This window comes from Numenius arquata, chromosome 7 (genome assembly GCF_964106895.1).
Source record: "Numenius arquata chromosome 7, bNumArq3.hap1.1, whole genome shotgun sequence".
NCBI classification, from domain to species: domain Eukaryota; kingdom Metazoa; phylum Chordata; class Aves; order Charadriiformes; family Scolopacidae; genus Numenius; species Numenius arquata.
Window position 1 is genome coordinate 20,104,056 of NC_133582.1, and position 20,833 is coordinate 20,124,888.

At 37.7% G+C, this 20,833-nt stretch overlaps 1 protein-coding gene across 1 annotated transcript in view; it reads right to left on the minus strand.

Annotated features, from left to right (window-relative positions):
* Positions 1-20,833, minus strand: part of MAN1A1 (mannosidase alpha class 1A member 1) — a 140,522-nt gene that overhangs the window by 42,928 nt on the left and 76,761 nt on the right. Inside the window, exon 5 of the mRNA XM_074150341.1 lies at positions 15,769-15,863. Within this exon, the coding sequence (XP_074006442.1) occupies positions 15,769-15,863 (95 nt within the window). The remainder of the gene's footprint in view (positions 1-15,768; positions 15,864-20,833) is intronic.

Below are 20,833 nucleotides of genomic sequence, written 5' to 3' on the forward strand. Positions count from 1 at the left end.
ACTACTGCAAGGAACGTAGCAGCAGTTTTACAGATGTCAGCTGGAAATAGTAGCCTTTCATTTAACTTGCTGAAAGATTGTTCCCTCCTATTAACTCCCTCGTAAAGATGTGTCAGTGTTGTAACAATAAAAATGTAATTTTAAGATGAAGTTTAAACTGATGAAGGCAGATTTCTGGAACAAACTGCTTCACAGGCTCACTAGCCTCTTTTTATTTCCTTCTGAATAGCTCCCAAACTACCCCACCATTGTACAAGTCTCATTTCGTCTCTGCCCTCTGCTATCCAGATTCCTACAGCAACATCCATGTGTCTATGGTATTTACTGCCGGGATTTTATTCTTGCTTGTTGGTGGGCAGCAGACTGTTTAATATAGAGCAAATTGACTATTCTGATAAGTCTTTAAAAATTACATTCAGTTATACTGTATTCTCTAAGCCGGGTCCGCTCAGTTAGGTTATGGTGAACTACAGTGAGCAAGGTCTGCTCAGCAAAAAGCAGTAAATATGAAATTGTTAATTTTTAAATGTGAGATTACAGCGAGAACATGGGAGAACACCACATATTTCGGGTGTTGGCTAGGTGCATCCACCCAGCCATAACATTGATACGATAATGCCGTACAGTTAGTATGAAATACAGGATTTTTAGCAACAATTCATTGCAAAACAGCATAGAGAAAAATCATGAACAATCTCAGCAGATACAGGTTCTTTGGCAATCTGTATTTCTCCTGATGGAAGAATTCAGCATCTTCTTTTACAGTTTCTTCCTCAATATGAATATCGTGCTGGCCAAATGATATGATAGATCAGCTTTCAAAGTTATATGTACATGCCACCGACCAGCAATCAGGAGATTAAAAAGAAAAAAGTTAAAAGTTTTCCTTTAATAAAAAGAAGGAAAAAAAAGATACTAAAAGCCAAACTAGCTATCAAAACTGGACACAAAGTTTGAAGTGCTGTGGTTAACGTTCCATACCTTTTCATACTATGAGGAAAACCCACACATAGCTACACAGAAAGCCTTGAGCTATATGACTAATTTGATTTTGGAGGATCTCTTGGACTTCGCTATCCATGTCATTTCAACAATGATCCATTTTTTTAGCACAGCGGAATGAATTATACCACTGGATATCATTTTGAGTTATATTTTGTCCTATGTATCTACATATTAATTCTGTAATGTGTGCTCTTTGTCAGTTGTAAAATGTAGTATTACATGAAAGCACATAACTAAAGGACAGCTGATCTAACTGAAAGTTATAGCGTGATCAAACTGATTTACAGTACTGGTTTAATCCACCACAGAATGACTTCAAAGAATATATAAGACACTTCAAAATAGCTCTTTCTCCAAATAGCTGCATTTCATGGAACTATTCTTATTTTGCCATGTGCAAACTGAGCTTTATTACTGTGAATGCTCATGAAAATTGTGTTACATTGGTGAGTGCAAAGGAAACAGCAATTTTGAAAATAAAACAATAGAAAAACTTAAGATACTAACAAAATGGTTTGAAGCAGACAAAAATAATGAAAATATGAATTGTTCACAACCATGTGTCTAAACAGAAAAAAAAGCCAAATTTGCTATATTCTTTATTAGATTGATTTGTTCCAAAATGAATTGTTCAATATTACTAATGCAATAAACTGCATTGCTGCCCATTTTTCACTTTGAAATGCAAGTTAATTTATTCAATGGAAATTTCTTGATATGGCCAACAATATTGAATACTTTGGGATCCTAAAAACCATAAGATGGTGAACACGACCATGTGATATTCACAGTAATTAACCTCAATCAACGAAACTCAGACAATTTTCAAGTTCCATTCTTTGCGTTTGAGCTCTTTTGGGTGGGGTCGGTTTTTTTGTTTGTTTGTTCTGGTGTTGGGTTTGTGGGGTTTTTTTTGGCATCTCCAGGAGTTATAGATAAAGAAAATCCAATAAGAGATCTGTCTGAATCTTACTCTCTACCACTAAAACCACAGAATTTCTTAGTAGGTCCTTCATGAAATTCCAATTTGATTAGAGCCTCAGTAACTCCCTCCCCCCCCAATCCCTTATATATTTTATTGTCATTATGGAATAATCAGATCATTTTATATCTGATTAAAATTTTTTATTTGGTTGGCTCTCTGCTCAGCTTGAGCTGGATCAAATAAAAGACGTAGAAGGCTTTGCTTTACTTTAGGTATCTAAGACCAGGTTTGTGATCATCACACAAGTATGTCAGAGGTGCTGAGCAAATATCTACCTTTAGGCACTTTGGTGTTTAACCATAAACCACAGTACAGCAAGTGGGGAAGACTGGGACAAACACTTCAGAAGCTCACTCCTGAGCTGAACTAACCTGCTAATGAAGACATCCACATTGATTCTTTGATCTTAATTATTCACAAGCCCTTAAGCCATAACATAACATCCACCTATCAGTAAGATCAGACAGATTTAAACTGTATAGCTAATGCTTTCTTTTAAAGGAAGCAATAACCGAGGGAGCTAAGGAAGTGAAGGACCTCAGTTCAATTCTCCTCCAGCTGAGAAGGTTCAAACCCATACCCATGAAATTCCTGGAGAACATCTCAAGTACTAGGCCAGAAACTGTTCTGGCAAAGGTTGTCCATCTTTTCTCCTGTTGAAATTGTGTCACAAAGTAAACAAAATAATAGATTCGCTGGGCTGAAAACTCCTGGCTTTTGGTCTCCCAGAACACCTTCTCTAATTTATTTCTAATGAACACTTAAACAACAACAGAAGCCCTAAACAAGACAAGTCCCCACCCCACCCCTGCCCCGGGCAAAACTCTCACATAAATGAAGGAGTTTTTTTAAACTATGTGTTCACTGACAGGATGCTGAATAGTTTTGGACAGTTTTCAGAGTCTGATCTACATAGATGCTTTGTACTTTTCCCCCTTCCATTATTACAAATAATACTAAAGATAAACCTTATTGGCAAGATTACAATACTTTGTTCACCAGCGTATTTTAGGACATCAAACCTGATAGTAGCAAAACCAGTCAGACTGCTTAAGAGCATTTTCTCTTATCAATTCCACTTCTAGGATCCTAGTTCTAATTTTTGTTCAGTAGCATTTGATTTCCTAATAGACGAGAGGCACTGAGCATGGGGTGATCCACAATAACCTTCACGCCTCATAAAGAAGGCAAGAAGAGCACAAACACTCCCCTATTCAAGTCAAGTTGTAATGCTAATTCAATACACCTAGGTAATTTCTATTTCCCCTTTGTGTTTCTGAAAAACATTTATGGACAGGTTATGAAAAATGCAAACTAATATGACCATTGCAGTAATTGCATTGGTTAGGTTTATTAATTTGTCACAATTAAGGCAATAAGAGTTTTAGTAACAACGTTACATTACTTGATTGGTTTTGAAAGTGATTATCCTGAGAACTCCATTTAATTGGAAGCATCTCAATTTACAGGGTACATTAAATTCTCAGTAGCATTTTAAGATTATTCAACATATGCAGGTCAATTACTGGTAATCACTGTTTCATACAACTGCTTCATAAGAAACTTCAGTACAACACTGGAAAAGAATAAAAAAGGATTCTAAAAAATACAACTGAACCTCAGTCCTGAAAGATAAAACTGAACTTCAGTTCACATTATTACAGTAAAAGGCAATATCTAACATCTAAATTGTTAAAACCATTCTGAAATGGAAAAGATTCTAAAAATTTGAGCAAAGATTAAAGAACAGTTGTCTACCTTAAAACAGATGATGATAATTTGTCAGGACTGCCAAATTACTGAGTTGCACTAACTGCACTCATGCCCAGCTGCACATTAATTACCAGATTAGAAAGTTATAATTAATTTTCTTAATATCACTACATTGCTTTTCTTCCTTGAGTTAATAAAAACAGATTGCAATCAATCTTTGTTAATTCATGCTGCAGAACAGAACTGCCGTAGCTATTTCCATATGCGAAAAGCACCGCATGCATAGTTCTTGGTGTAATACCCTGCCTAGAAGCTGTATCTTCTGACATTTTAATGAAGTGTTGTAATAAGGCAAATAAATTATAAATTATAATTTGACTTAATATAGTTAGCAGAAAAACTACATAAGCTTAAAAATGAATTTTTAAAGAATCTTCTTAATGACAAAATTCAGAATTGGATAGTATTTCAACGTATTTTCAACTAGAAAAGAGGTTTTACTTGTAGTTGCATTGTTGAAAGATCTCACTGCTAAGACTTTTTAAATTTCTTCATCAACTGACTTTGACATTAGAAACTATTAAAAGTGCTCCATACCTGTCTGGCCGCCTCAGAGCACAAACTGCAAGAAGTTTTAAGAACTAGTAATGAAAACAACTTTATAGAGAATGAAGTTCATGGGAGTCCTGATCAAGAGCATGCAGTTATAATTACTGCAAAGATAATTCATGCAGCATTCAAGCAGCATACATTTTCCTGTGTCCATGTCTATAATAGTATCAAAAGGCATCTTTATAAGACAGAAAGGATTATTCAAGGGTTCTCATGTGAGGAAAGGAGAACTGAGTAAAATTGGTGCACCTTTTTCCATTTTCCGTTTACGCCTGAGAGATGTTTTATTTCTCCAGCCTCACTGCTGCTTAAAAATTACTTCTTTGTGCTCCTTACTTCCCCCACTTTGTAAAGGATGAGTGTAGAAATATGAGAATTATGACACCATGGCTTCCAAAGAACAGTAACCTATTTTATTCTGATCTAATAGAAGTCTTCACACGGTCGGCTGAGGTGTCAGAAAGGGAAGACTGAATATTCAAATGTAGCAAATGAAGGCTCAAAATGTTTTGAGTTTGGGGTTGTTTGGGGTTTTTTAAATGTTTCTAAATGTTTTCAAATATTCATATATTCAAATACTGTGTTCAGTTTTTGGCCCCTCACTACAGGAAAGACACTGAAGTACTGGACTATGTTCAGAGAAGGGCAACGAAGCTGCTGAAGGGTCTGGAGCACAAATCTTACAAATAGCGGCTGAGGGAACTGAGATTGTTCAGCCTGGAGAAAAGGAGGCTGAGGGGAGACCTTATAGCTCTCTACAGACACCTGAAAGGAGGGTGTAGCGAGGTGGTGGTGGTCTCTTCTCCCAAGTAACAGGCGATAGGGCAAGAGGAAACGGCCTCAAGCTGTGCCAGGGGAGGTTTAGATTGGATATTAGGAAACATTTTTTCACTGAAAGGGTCATTGAGCATTGAACAGGCTGCCCAGGAGAGTGGCTGAGTCACCATCCCTGGAAGTATTTAAAAGACATGTAGATGTGACACTTAGGGACATGGTTTAGTGGCGGACTTGGTATTGCTAAGTTAACAGTTGAACTTGATGATCTTAAAGGTCTTTCCCAAACTAAAGAGTTCTATGATTCTATTATAAAGTATTTCAGGGGATGGTAAAAAACAAGTAATTCCATATTTGAGAGCAACTGGAGATAAGAAAAGGGATTTTTAAAGAAAATATATTCTTCAGCAACAAAGCCAAGCACAATCATTTTTTAATTTATCCTTTCCCCCAAACTTTCCTAAAGCAGCCCAATTTGCCTTACACTGTTAAATATTATATGTTATATATATCTACATAATATAAAACATCTATATGTGTGTATAGATATATATACACACCCACCACCTCTGAATGTATACCAAAATATGCCTAAGTATAGCTTGATTATCACACCTTCCAGAATAATCAAGTACTAAATATATGCAAGACCTTAAGGAACAGTTTATTGCCTGATAATACATTGGGAGAAGCAGAACTTATGGATCAACTCTTCCATAAAGCATCTTACCTCAAGGCAGCAACAAGGCATGTGTCCTATTTTGGGTACTGCAGAGAGGCAGATGAGCTAGACAACCTCAAACACAGGAGGGAAGGAGGATAGGACTGAAAAAGTCAGTCCAGAAGTCTCAGAAGACATATCTGGGACAATACCCACTACAGTAACAAATCCTTAATTTTTGCAAGCTATGAAATGGAAACATCTGAAACAAGACTCAGAGAAGCAACCCATAGGTCTGGAAAACATAACACATCCAGGATTCTGATACTTCTTATATAAGACGTGGGGGCAAGGGTAGAATCACAGTTTAGTAGAAAAAACATCCATCAGAGCTGAAAATCACCACTGGTTCTCCTCCAAAATAGAAATGGATCAGCAAAGGGTAGCAAGCATGGAAGAGCAGCAGGGTTAGAAAACACATAAATTAGAACAGGATCAAAGATGGATTGCAGTTGTTCTTGATTTACAGAAAACATACAACTAAAAGATACTGGATGATCTCAGAAGCTTGTAACAAAAACCTGCAACTTCAATTAAGGATTCAAGTAAGGTCTGGATGCTGAAGAGACACTATAAGAAACAACGTAGCTGCTTTCCAACCAAAAACTGTGCCATTACATTGACCAACACTGAGACAACTCAAAATAACATGTACATCACTTCAGGTATCTACATTTAATGCTGAGATTTAAAAACAAGGATGTGTTCTGTATTCAGCTGGATGCATGAAGCTGGTCACAAACCTGAGAAAATCCAACTAATGTTCAGCAATTATGCAAGCAAGTAAGCCAATAATCCTTCCATCATTTTAAGGATCCTGAGAAGAAAGGAAACTCCACAAATCTCTCCAAATGCTAAAGCTAACTGAACAATTAACAAATAATAAACTTTAGTTTCTGTTAAAAAAAAAAAACCCAACCAAAACTAACGCTAAAAATCAGTCTGCATGAATGTTCTTATTATTCTGATAGAACAGAATGATTTATGGAGTAAAAGATAACCTATTTTATGCTGATTTGTTATTTTAAGGTCACTCTAAAAGATTAAATGGAAAACTGCACTGGAAGACTATCTGATACATCCATGAAAACGGATATGCCATGAATTTCAGAACAAAAGATGTCAGAAGCAGTTATGACTAGTCAGCTAAAAATTAAACATGCTTACAAAAATGGCATAAAAAACACCCATCAGCATTGGTATAAAGAAACTGAAAACCACAAAATTCAAGTTTCACTGTATTAATAGGATTATGAAGTACTATAAAGAAAAGTTTAAAATTCAGATAAGTGAAATAGTTATTTCTGATATGTGTTACCCTTTACAACTGCATCAGTTACAGGTAGGGTTCCAGCTGCCCAGCTGGGAGGTTATACTCTGGAGGTGGTTACGGAGAGATCCTCTTTTATCAGCAGCAATAAGAAACCACACCATAATGAATAAAGATTTACATATATATATACACACACATACTGCATATATGTGTGTTCATACCTATAACAGAAGACATATTAAAAGGTTAATGTACTCATAGAAGTATTGAAGGGAAAAATGTCTTTTTAGTGAGAAAAAAAGTAGTCCTCTGTGAAGAGACAGTAGAATCTCTTCTCAATACTGATTTCTGAAAAAATGTAGTTAGCAACTCTTCTTCACACACATTATTTTAGGACAAAAATACAGAGTAGCTACAAACATTAGTCTCCTATTTAAACTAGTGCTTATTTTAGAATCTAAAGTAGTCCTTACTTTGATGCTAGGTAAAAATCTTGTTCCTCCAGTCTTGTAATGTTGAACAGGTCTCATGCCCTTACGCATATTATCACCAACAATTTAGTCAACCAGTCAAAGTATAGTGCTTGGTAGATCTTAATTCTTATCATCCACCACATCATAAAGATGCTTAAACTAGAGTAGGAAAAAAACCAACCACCACCTTTCCATTATGAAATTACTATTTTGAAGAATGACATGCTTTATTTTAGAATTTATCCAAGTAGAAGTATTAAAGCAATTCGAGCTAAAATACACAAGCAAAACACTTAGTAAATGGTCCCTCTCCCCTTCTCATGGCCATTTCAAGAGTCCCCTAATGAAATACGGAGCAACGGATTTTGCAGGCAAAATCCTGCAAATGTACATACACTGTATCAAACACACAAAGTGAATAATTCAGAAGTGTCTTCACAATTTCTTTCTTCAAAAAGTTTTAGGAAAAGCAATCCTAATGCAACTCTTATTTTTAAATGAAGCATTTCCCTGACATAACTTGAATTGTGGTGGAAGTGACTGAGAAGTGCATGTGCTTATTTTATTCATTTAATGAAACCTGAAGTCTGTATGAATGTATTTCCTTCCCTCCAAAGGAAGTCTCTTCCAACAGTCATGTTTTGCCTATTATAAGATTATCATTTACTGAACACAGATTAAAATTGGGACATACGCGATACAAGCAACTGAAAGGGAAATGATCTTTAACCAGTGCAAAGATTAATGTGCCTACACTCAGGTGTCGGGGTTCCCAGCACGGTCAATACGGTCAGGGAAGGGCAGCTCCGCGGGGCTGGCACTGGACATTTATTTCAGGGCAGGAGAACAGCTCCTCGGTCTGCTTTGTGGTGCCTGGCTCCCTAATGACCATAATGGGAACTAGTTCCTGCTGCACCAGTAAAACGTACAAATGTGTCTCATCTTGAACTAAGCCTCATCCTGCGCATATTTATGTCCAACTCCAACTCTCAAATATGTTTGGGAGCTCAATACTAAGGGCTTCCTTGCATCTCTTAGGCAGTGGGAAAGTATGTAATACAAATAACTCCTAATTATCTGTCAATATCGAGGTGATAGCAGCAGTTACCCAGCTAAAGCAGAGCACAAGTAACATCATCATCTATTTACTAATTTATAAAATCCTATTATCAATAAATGCAATTTCAAAATCTTGCAGGCAGATTTCTTTGGGGAGCAAGAGCAGTTTAAACCATTAGGAAGCAAACTGAGGATCTGATGCAACTTTCCCATGCTTGTCACTATCTACCCTATGTCACTGTGTTTCAACCAGGGCCTGGGTAATTTATGACCAGACTAGTAGAAAATTTGAAGTACCTGGTTGGTACATGCCATAGGTGACCAGGGTGAAATTCCTACTCAAAACACAGAATAATGCAACCTGCTTATCCTGATTCAAGTCCCATCCCTCTTTCCAGCGGAGAAAACTTTCGTATCTTCTTTATAATTCAAACACAAAGAAAAGCCATTTTCCATTCTTTTTAAGCCATCAAGACAAAAATTTGTGATAGCTGGGGAAGGTTTTGATACCCTGAAGACAACGTCTGCTGTAGAGCTGGGCAAAACCCATGAAGTGAAGACCAAGACCCTCCTGTAACAAGCTGGCGTCTCTCTGGGACTGTCTGGCACAAAGTTTCTTAGGTTTTATTAAAGAACACTACCTATTGTTATCACCACAGAGATCAATAAAGTGTTTGCAATCATACATTTTATGCTGAGGAATCACATTACTAGTACTCACATAGGGTTTTACACAGACAAGTAGTATGATAATTATGAACTTGTAAGTATTTATACTCACATTACAGTACACAAATAAACTGGGGGGAAAAAGTTAGCGTTCAAACTTAGAATTTGTGACTAGAATCTCTTTCCTTTGCCTATAAAGAAAGCACTTGAACTGAGAAAGATATTTCGCAGTAGCAATAATAGGTCCCAAATCCTTTCAGTGTTATTGCCAGAGGGCAGCCTCCCACACAAATTCGGCATTACAATATTGAACTGAAGCTGTTGTTTGAATAATGCAGCTTAACATTATGGGCTATTACCAAAATAATCTTTTTCTGTTCAGGTTTTTTTTTTTTTCCTTCCCACCAAACAGATGTGTTCCTTGAACTATCTCATGGAATTTTTCTGATATCTTTATAACAAGATTTTTTGCAGTGGCAAATCAGACACCACGACGAGTTAAAAGTATCTATCCTGAAAACTGCACTGATGTGTACCGATATCTACAATCAGAAAATCTTAATAACACTCTCAGGCCAATCTTTTTAAATTTATGTGTGACCATGAAAGAATTATTTATAGAAACTCAAAGGAAAAAAGGAAAGTTGTTAGTTCTTTTAAAATGAAACACAATTTTACAATAGTTCATTTGATTCTTGTTGAATATAAAGCACCTGTCATGCAATGCAGAACAGACTACTCAATTGAAATAAGGCAAAGAGATGGCAAGCAATTTGCTTACTGTGACGTTCTAAAACAATGAAATTGCTAATTGGATGGAATATAACATGGTAATATCAAAATGCCCCAAACACAAACCCATTTTTTCAAGTTTACTTTGCATCCAGTACTGACTCAAGAAATGTAAAGCCTAAGGTCTTCTTTAGTCAACAGAAAGAGATCAGTATCTCTAGAAGGCAAATCATTCTATCCCAAAACATATGTTCGACACCAGACAAATAATTTTTAGATAGGTAAAGTTCCGCTAGGATTTATCTCTGCATCCACGGCTAATACAAATCCATACTGTGATCCAAATGCCTGATGGACAAAGTCTGGTTTCAATTGGCCTGTTTTGGTACAGGGGAAATCTCAGTGTTTAACTCAAGATCCAAATCCTTTTTGTTACTATTACCACTTTAATTTATGACATCAGCGGAGCATTTGACAAAACCACACACACAAGGTCTTTATTAAGCATGCAAACTAGACTACTTTTAGCTTTTTCTTCTAAGGTAGTTTTGATTCCTTCCTCTGAAATTATGCCCAATTTAGACAAAAAGGATAAAATTAAAGACTCCATCTAAACACAACTTCTGCATGGTCCTACAATGACAAACTGTGCAGACTATGTAAGTCTCTCCTCTTTACAAGCCCTTTGAAAAACAGGTTTATTTTTTCCAAAGAGAGGCAGTTTTGAAGAATAAGCTTTATTTAACTCTGTAGTATTTGTTATTTAATTTAGACAGTAGAGTTAATAGTGCAAACCAGAAATCTTAAATTACCTATTCTGACTGAATCTCTGCAAGACAGTGCTTGTTGAGTCATTAGAACAAGTAAAAGCATGAATCACTAATTCTGTTAAAGAAGAGAACATTATAGACACAAGTTGACACTCAGAACACTTTCTGAAATAATGCAACATTCACATTTCAGGCATTTCTGATAGTGTAAGCAGGAGAATTAATATGTCCAAAAGGTTTACTGAATTTACATGTTTGGATCCTTTCTTCTTTTTATTTTCAAACTTTCCCAATGCATTAAGATTTCTTTACAAACAATAAATGAATATACTTGTAAGCGCATTGATTATGATGTTTTAGAAGAAGTCTCAGAACACAAAGAAAACCGTTCTGTTATACACTAAAATCTATATATTTTCTTAAGAATACTGGAGTTCTTCTAACAAGGAAGGACATGAAAGACATTTAGAAGGCCATCTATTCCTCAAGTAACTTAGGCACACGTGACCTTAAACATGGTCTGAAATGGGGAATTACTTTGAAAGTTTATAATATTTTCATGCAAGTTCCGTTGTCTGAAGACCAATATTTCATACCTCAGTGGTTGGTTTATCAGCCACATTTCCTCCTAAGAGGAAGATGTTGACAGATAAGCTCCTTTAAATGCCTGCAACCTAAAATACTACCAGTACTCTGAAACACCAGAGCATGTGCCCCAGGAGAGAACAATGCTTATGCCTGTGTCACCCTGGCAGACACTGTGGCATTTCAGCATAAAATCCCTCACAAAAGCCACGAGGTTCTGTTGGGCCAGACTGGTGGGGGGGGGGGAGTCATGCTCAGCACGACTGTCATGGAACAGGAGTCTCAACTGGTGGTAAACCCTAAAGTATTCAAAATATAAAATTATGGACATATTTTTCTGTGTTATTTTCTTTTTATCAAGTAATGCGAGAGAAAAAGGAAGCTGTGCTGTGGGTGTGTCTTCTTGTTCTGAACCCACGCAGTGGCTCCGAGGGCTTAGTAGCTCCGAGAAACTTTTGTTCAAACCTTGAATGCTTTGAGGTCTGGAAAAGCCTGTGGCATAACTTAAATATTCTGCACAAAACGTGTTAAATAAAAAAAACCAAAAAAACCAACCCCAAAAAATCAAAAGAGGACCTTGCTTTAAAATCACGCTGACAACATCCCAATAGCATAAATATTGCAGCTTTGTCACTTCCAACCTCAGTTACACAAATAAGTAACTACTTTGTTCAAACAATTTAGCAATTCCTCTGCTATCTCACTTTGTAAAATATGTAATATTGAATTCAACTAAGGTCCACCATTTATGTATAATCAATGCGAAAGTATAAAAGGCAAAAAATCCTAGGCTCATGTCAACATTTGCAAACAGATTAGACATCCAAAAAAACCATTTCTGGCTTGTTCTGTTTCCAGAAATAAAAATATTATTTTAGCCATCAAAAACTTTTTCATTAAGGTAAGGAATACCTATTTTTCAAAGTTTCAGATGCACTTAAAGGTTATATGATACATTGATTCTTCATAAAAAGCCAGGCACCTTAATGTCTAACAGTATTGCTACATAATACCACACAAGGGATAATAAATAACCTTAAAACAACTGTTCAACTAGTTAATGTATAGTGAGCAAACATTTTATGGAATATATATTCTTTTATATAAGAATGCTTGTGGGTTGCTTATTAGAAAGTAGTACTGTAGTCTCATTGGAACAAAGAACGACTGAAAAATGATACAGATCTGTTTTCAAAGGGGGAAAAAGCGACATAAAGAGACAATTTCCATCCAAAAGAGACAAAATATGGTACATAATCTTATATTTCAAAGTTTATTCCTGACTGAACCAATAGACTAACAGCAATCTGGGTTATTCTCTGTATTTCACAGCTAGGTGTCATCCCATAAACACAAGCCCCGTACAGCTTCCTTTTTAATAGTTACAGGGTACAAATAGAAACATTAAAAAGTTTACTTGATCTTGTGAACATGATCATATACCTAAGCACGGTATTTGTTAAGATTATTTCACTCACTAAGAGAGTTATAATTTCAGAGCTACAATTCCAGAATTTTTTATTTCTATAAATCTGAGAGGCATATTACAGAAATACCCAAGCAATGTGATTTCTCAGTCATAAATTACTTGAAGTTTTCGAAGAGAAAGGGAAGTGAAAATTATAGCATGAAGAAGCCAGATTGTCACGGCTCACTGAGAAGAAAAATAAAGGATCATGAACTAGTGGTATTTTAAGAAGCTGTTATAGTTGCTCTTCTAAAAGTACTGAAGATGAAGTAACTAAACAAAGGATTTGGGTGAGGGAGGAAAATAAATAAGAAAGTAAATAAATAAATAAAAGCAGCTTTGCCTGCTTGTGCTCCTTATCCCCAAAAGAAGACTCAAACCTATCTGTCAAGCCACCACTACTTTACACACATTTCCCCTCTCTAGCCCCTCTTTGCACCAGTGCTTTCAGCCAGAATAGTCAACAAGTTTCATCCAGCACTGGTTACTCAAATAAGCAAGTGAGCCATAACAGGAACTTCAAATTTAGCAGTATAGGGAGAAGTGAAAAACAGATGCTGAAGATGAACTGAAGATACAGAGCAATATCAAGAATACCACAAATATGGAAATGCAACTGAAACATTTAGAAAGAAAGAAAAGGGAATCCCAGTACAAATTAACAGTCTAATTACTTAAAATGTACTTCAGAAACAAAAGGAAATTTTACAAACACACACAGTCAAGAACTGGCTAATAATTTTAGCAGAAGAACAGTACAGTGAACTTCCTAATATATTTGATAATTAGGGTTTCACAAATAAGATAGTAAGTGTCGCATGGTCATTAAGTTGTAAGAAAAGAAGCAGGATGAAGAAAAACAATGGAGAAGAGAAAGAGTACAAGACTTCAAGTGGACGCCTTTGGTATGTAAGGACACGCTCAGACAAAAGCACATATATATGTTTACGCCCAGAGACACTTGAGGAGAGAGCAAGTCTGGCTTTGATTATACAGGACGAGCAGAGAAAACAATTTTGTGAAGAACATTTTCATAGTGAAACAAATATCCAGCTCATCTGTTAATCCAAAAATAGTCATTTAAAAAAACCCCAGTGACACCCACAATCTATTGTGTGTGTTCTCCAGTTTGAAGTATAAATCAAAATAAAATAAAATACTGATCAGAAATGAGGCGTATTAGATCTGTAATATATGCAGGCTTCAGTGGCTTAGCATTTCCTAAGCCTGGATGACAGCGTATTTGTTTACACACAGTATTCTGGAAAAGTCATCTACTGAAGGTCAAATCTAGACAGATGTGCAAGGATTCAGAACGAATAACCAAGAACCCAGCTCTTAATACAACTTTTTCTACCATAGCAAAGGAAGTTATCTCAGCAGAGATGCTCTTCCACTTTGATGCCAGATAAGAAATGAATCCCTTTTCCATCACCGCCTGTTAGCATCTGTGGCTGACATCTGTAGCACAGCACCACAGCAGTTGTGAGAAGCTAGGAACGAAACCATACAGACCGACCACAGAATTTGAACTATTTGCATAAACCATTGATGCATTTAGTAGGTAAGCAGGGATTTAGTCAAGAGCTACGTATAAGACAAATTTTTAGCCTAAATACCTTAAATATGTTTACGTGTACTATGTAGAATAAGGTACTGTAGTGTTGCAATTACAGATGTATGCTGGGCTTCTGTACTCAGAAGTTTTGGTAACAGCTTAAAAACAAGTAATCAACAGACCTCAAGCCCTTGTGCTACTGAACTTGTGCAGAACTCATGACAGTCTGTTGAGAAGAAATCATTAAGTAACCAGTCAAAGTCCAAAGATCATCACTGGGCAGCAGTTAATCAGCCCCTTCAATGATGAGAAGGTTCAGGAGGCGCAAACTCCCCCCGTTCCTGCACACAGACATGCTTTTTGCTTTCCGTCTCACTTCTGTTTGAAAGGATGGTGGAAGATAAACCTGTCTGAGCTGACACACCAGGGGTCTCTGTAGGACTGGCTCTGAACAGTTCATTGGGAAGCCTGAAGCAACCACAGCCAACCAAGCAAGCACGCCAGTGTACGTCCCTCTTTAGGGAAAAGGTGTACCCGTAAATACAGATCGAGCACAGAACAGTGGAAGATGCTAACTGTCAAGGAGGGAATCATGCAAAAATACACAATATGACGCCAACACACGGACATGTGAAATTCTGCTTGATTCCCTTTCTTGTGACAGGTGGTGCTGGGGTTTATCTGCAGCAGAATGAAAGCTGACGTGTCCTTACGAATACACAAATATACTGCACAGGTGTAACTTTCAATATTCTTCTCCAGGCAGTGTAAAGAAAACATTTTATTTACCAGCACAGTATCACCGCTAGCAGGCCTGAGGCAGACCAAGGAATTGCTGACATCTGTCTGGAGTCAGATACTGGAGGCCAGAGTGACTTCAGGAGAGCATCCCCTACAGCAACCACGCCACTGCCTCCAAAGCACAACCACTCCTCCGGAGAGCATGCAGAACAGCTAGCCACTCGTAGCAGGTGTTACTCTTGTTTCTCGATATGCTGATATCATGTTTGAGAACAGGTAGGAATCCGAGTACAAAGTGGCAGGAAACTTTACCCTTTCACAGTAGCACTTGTCCTTACCATATATATAACAGCACTAAAAGCACTTCAGGAAAAGTGACGAGTCACATAGTAACTGACCAAAACCCAGCCTGTTCTGAGGTGCATAAATGTATTTCTATATGCATTCTTGTGCGTACAACGAATATCTACTTAAATTTCCTAATTTAAACTGTAGAACCAAGTATCTTATGTCAACTTTTACCTAGCTGGAAAGACAAAAAATGTGCAGCAATTGTAATAGTTCTGTGATGAAGACTGTTTCAACATAACTTTTTTATGTACTCCAGTCACTAAAAGGCAGTTGGTTTACCTCTTAATATTAAGCAATGCCCAAGGTATCCCAGTGGGCGTGTTGAAAGCAGGTAGCAATTTCTCTCCAAGCTCCACTGCCTTTTTTCGGAAAACCTGGAAGTTAAGAAGAAATAAAGTGTTGGAAAATGCAGTGTTGCTCCCACTAAATTAATTTAGATAATACCATTATTGAGCGTAACAGTACAAGTCATCGCAACACAACAACGTGTCCCTGTTTTTTTCAGAGTGACATCAAAGGAACAAAGCAGCACAACCCATTTTCCATCACACACGGGAATGAGAGAACTCACACAGCAGCATCACACAGTGACAATGCCCAGATGACCTGCATCTGGCACGACAGGCATCAAGCCAGGGACACCAGCGTGGCCAGACCTGCTCCGGTGCGCACAGAGCTGCTTGTGTACTCCCCGCAGTGCCTGCCAGGTGTCCTGGGGTCGGGGACTATTATCTGGGCACGCTGCTGGATCCTGGATGGCTGGCAGGCAGCTCCCTGCCCCGAGTGACACCTCCTCACCAAGCGGTAGGGACGCAGCCGCAGAAAAGCTGCCTTTGCTCTGCGTGAGGTTTATTAGCAGAGGCTCAGCGCGCTGCGGGAACCCGGGCTGGATGGCTGAGTACCTACCGTACTGCGGATGTGCAGCATAGGGAATCTGGGGCAAAACCAACCCACTACCCACCCCCTCACCAAAACACACACACACTCCCCTCCAAAGATATTTTTGCAGCACCACAGTCTTATGGACTCAGCCGGCTTATACCCAGACAAGTATCAATGCCACGATTAATCAAAAAACTGGAATATAACCCTACAGATAATGGAGACTTAACTGGTCTATAGCATGTAAAAAGTTTCCGATTTCATCTTAAAAACAAGAAGCAGAAAGACCTCAATTGCTTAACACGAGTCCACAAGAATGACAAACAATTTAACATCAGGAACTTTTATGTTGAGAGTAACAGTTACAAAGCTAGAACAAAGAGTCTTTTGCTCTCCTTCAAGTGCCAGCTCAACTCGGGTTACATTAACCTGACTTTTCAAGCACTGAGTGCTCTAGTAAGAGAGTTTTTAATTAGAAGCAATATTGTTCCAACTTAAATATAGAAACCTATTTAGTGATTTCAATATGTGGATGTTCAAGGCCTATTTGCTTGGAATTACACTGGGATCCTGCACAACACTGAAAGGATTATCCCAGGTGGAGTAACCAAAATAGCAAAGTCACCTTCATCGTTCTCTCTTTCTAATAACGGCTCCCTTCAAATCATTTTTTTCCCCTCAGGCATATTTATGATGAATTTTTATTTATTTATGTATTAGAAATCAACTTGTACATCTGATGTATCCTGCGGCGTAGCCAAGTACAGTACAGCAAATTTTCAGAGAAGGAAAAAAAAAAGCATATACATGTATGTGAATGCACAAATAAAGATATTTTCTGGTCTAAACAAGGTAATGAAGAAATTTCTTTCCACACAAACAAAATACAATTGATAAAATTCCACTTTCTAAAAGCCACTTTTAGGAAAGGTTTTTATTATTGAAAAATTATGTGATCAGGAGAGAATATAAAATTCTGGGATAATCACGTTACCATAAAGAAGCTCCAGACTACCCCACAGTCTTTTTGTTTGATAGAGATCTCAAGATTTCTGTGACAACAGTCCAAGATTTAGAATTACAGTACAAGGTATTTTGAGAGAGATTAAATAATTATTATGGCTGGAGTCAGAAAATTTTTTTGAGTGGATTGCATATGAGTGCTGGGAGAAACTTGAAGCAAGGCAGCAGGGAAAACAATTTGCTTGGAAATCCCTTCATAATTGACATTATTTCTAACTTCCCAGTTTACTGATTTTGTGGATTCTGCTGAGAATTAGTTATGGATTTGTGATCTTCATCCAGTACATAATTCAGTCTCGTTAAGGGTTAAAAGATTGAGGGACAATCAAAAACAGTTGATGCAGAACATAATTATTCATAGATTCATAGACTGGTCCAGGCCGGAAGGGACCTCCAAAGGTCATCTAGTCCGACCTCCCCGCAGTCAGCAGAGACACCTCCAACTAGACCAGGTTGCCCAGGGCCTCATCGAGCTTCACCTTGAATATCTCAAGGGAAGGGGCCTCAACCACCTCCCTGTGTTCCACCACCCTCATAGTAAAGAACTTTTTCCCAATATCCAATCTTAATCTCCCCTTCTCCAACTTAAAACCATTGCCCTTCATCCTGTCACTGCAGGCCTTTGTAAACAGACTCTCCCCAGCCTTCCTGTAGGGCCCCCTCAGGTACTGGAAGGCTGCTATTAGGTCTCCCCAGAGCCTCCTCTTCTCTAGGCTGAACAACCCCAGCTCCCTCAGCCTGTCCTCATAGCAGAGGTGCTCCAACCCCCTGATCATTTTAGTGGCCCTCCTCTGGGCCGGCTCCATCAGGTCCATGTCCTTTCTATATTGAGGGCTCCAGACCTGCACACAGTACTCCAGGTGAGGTCTCACCAGAGTAAAGTGGCAGAATCACCTCTCTGGATCTGCTGGCAACACTTCTTTTGATGCAGCCCAGGATGTGATTGGCCTTCTGGGCTGCAAGTGCACACTGCCTGCTCATGTCCAGCTTCTCGTCCATCAGCACCCCCAAGTCCCTTTCCTAAGGGCTAAAAGTAAAAAGTAAACACATCTGATATGAAGCAGTAAGGAAATATTTTCCCACATATGGATATGCAAGGAAAATGTAATTCACTTCTGATAAGGATAGTGCTCTGAACACCAACATTAGAACACACAGTGAAGGCGGGTGTTCTAACTTCTTTCTTGTCCAAAATGCACCTCTTCCAAGGTAGTAAACAATTTTCCTAGTGGGCAACTAGGAACTAGAATTAAAAAAAATTTTTTTAAACCATTGTACACTTTTGGAACAAGTCTTGAGGTGAAGATGCACCTCTTGTTTACAAGAGAATTTCAACAGATTATTTACTAATGCATGCTAGTGATTTTTCTTCCCCTTTCAAAGTTCAAAAAAAAATAAAAATCAACTACGGACATTATCCAATTTTATCTCTAGGGCTAATCTAACATGGCTGAACAACTGACTGCTAAATCACTGTCTATTAAGTAGAACAGCATAGGCAAGAATGACAAGAATAAAACACTCTGAATGACCGAACGCAAGAAATAGCAACTTCACACAGCAAATTATGCTCTGAAAGCAATGGTAAAAGGGTGAAGATTAATACAGGGACCACTATATTTTTAAATTTTCAGCTTTAACAGTTAAAAAATAATATGAGGAAAAGTGGGTGTTGTAATTATTGCACACTGTCCACAGTGCTCAACATATCTTTCTTTTGACCTGGGGGAAGCTGTCACAGTCCCACGCCTGCACCCACCCTTCACCCCACACTTAGTTCTATGGTTTAAATATCTACCTACAAGTCTAAAAGTCTACAAACCACTCCCAAGACCTCCATGACTTGCTCCACTGCTGTATCATATCTAGACTGCATACTTTTTAAGGAAGAGGGGTTGTGGAGTTATTTCCCTGACTTATCAGCTGCCCCTTCATCAGGTGATGTAATGACTAAGCTACATTGTCAACAATCCCTTCTTTTAAGTGGAGGATTCAGAGGAAAGTACTATGGCTACCTTTAAAAAGCAGCCAAACCACTAAAAATTGCACTAACATTTAACTCGGCTAGATACTATAGTACAACAAAGAAAATTATTCTAAGTGAAGCACTGTGATTCAGGAACCAAAATAATAATTGAAACCAGTCAGAAATACACGATCAGTCTATAACACTATAAAGTTAGGTAGAGTATTAAATGCTTTCTCAAACATAGTTTTTGCCAGAAGACAGATTTTGGATGTGAAATAATCCTTTTTTTCTTCTAAACTCAAAGTATTATTAACATTTTTTAAAAGATTTATGTAAGATCTCAAACAGACTTGTATGATAGTGATTCTCACTGTTTGAAGGTCCTGTGTAAGAAGTACTCCTCTGTGGAATAAGTACACAGACTGTTTCACACTCTGCAGGCCTACTGATAATTAAAATTAGCCCTACAGCAAATTAGATACTTACTATAGTCATATAATAGATTATACAGAAGACAGAGATACTACATTTTTTATGGAGATCTCTGTTTATATTAGTAGGCTGTGAATTGCTAGTTAAAATTAGCTCAATGCTCAGTAAAGCAGCACCTTCGTTGTCCTTTGAGTTAACAGTCTCAAGTGCCTTACAAACACAAAAGTCACTCCAAACCATCACCGTTACTCTAAGCCAGCAATTCTTTGAAAAACATTTGAGTAAGCAGCAATACATAAACAAGAAATCCACCTCACTGCTGCACACACTCAGCTTTCCTCTTACTCTCTGTTCATTCCAGAGGCAACACACAGGCAAGCCAAGGAGCAAAACATTATTTTCTCACTCCGTTAGATGCTCTTAATTATTTTTTAAATACATATAAATATTTTGGTCTTCACAAGAGAGAACAAAGTAACTCAGATACTTCCCCTACTACACAACCACTGCACAAGCTGGTAGGAGGTATGCTCTTGCACAACACTGTACCTATGCACGTCCTGATTCCCAGTGCCCAAAGTCATCCACTTCCTTGGGAATCATAATCTGCATCTTTCATTCTAGTAGGACTGCTAGCACTATTACTGAAAAAGGTAAGGAAAGTAACCACATTTACCTATACAGTACTTACATTAGCGGATTTCCTACAGTAATTGATTTTCTAAGAAAAAATTCCTTATTTCTCTCAAATGTGACCTTAATTCAGTGAGGCACTTGTCTTAGAAAAGCAGTTTGGGTATGGGGTTTTTTTAGGTTCTGCTCACTTTGTGACACTGATGCAAATGTAGAGGTTTTAGATATGAATTAGGATACAGAGAAAAACTTTGGATGAAAGAAAAGCTGTGAATTTAATGAACCAAGTTTTCCAGATCCTCACTGAATTTAAAGCAGCTATTCGCATTCTCCACACAACCTTGTGGCATGCAGACATCAAAAGAGTGTTTTGTGATTAATTTTTTTTAATGGCTTTAGAGAAGT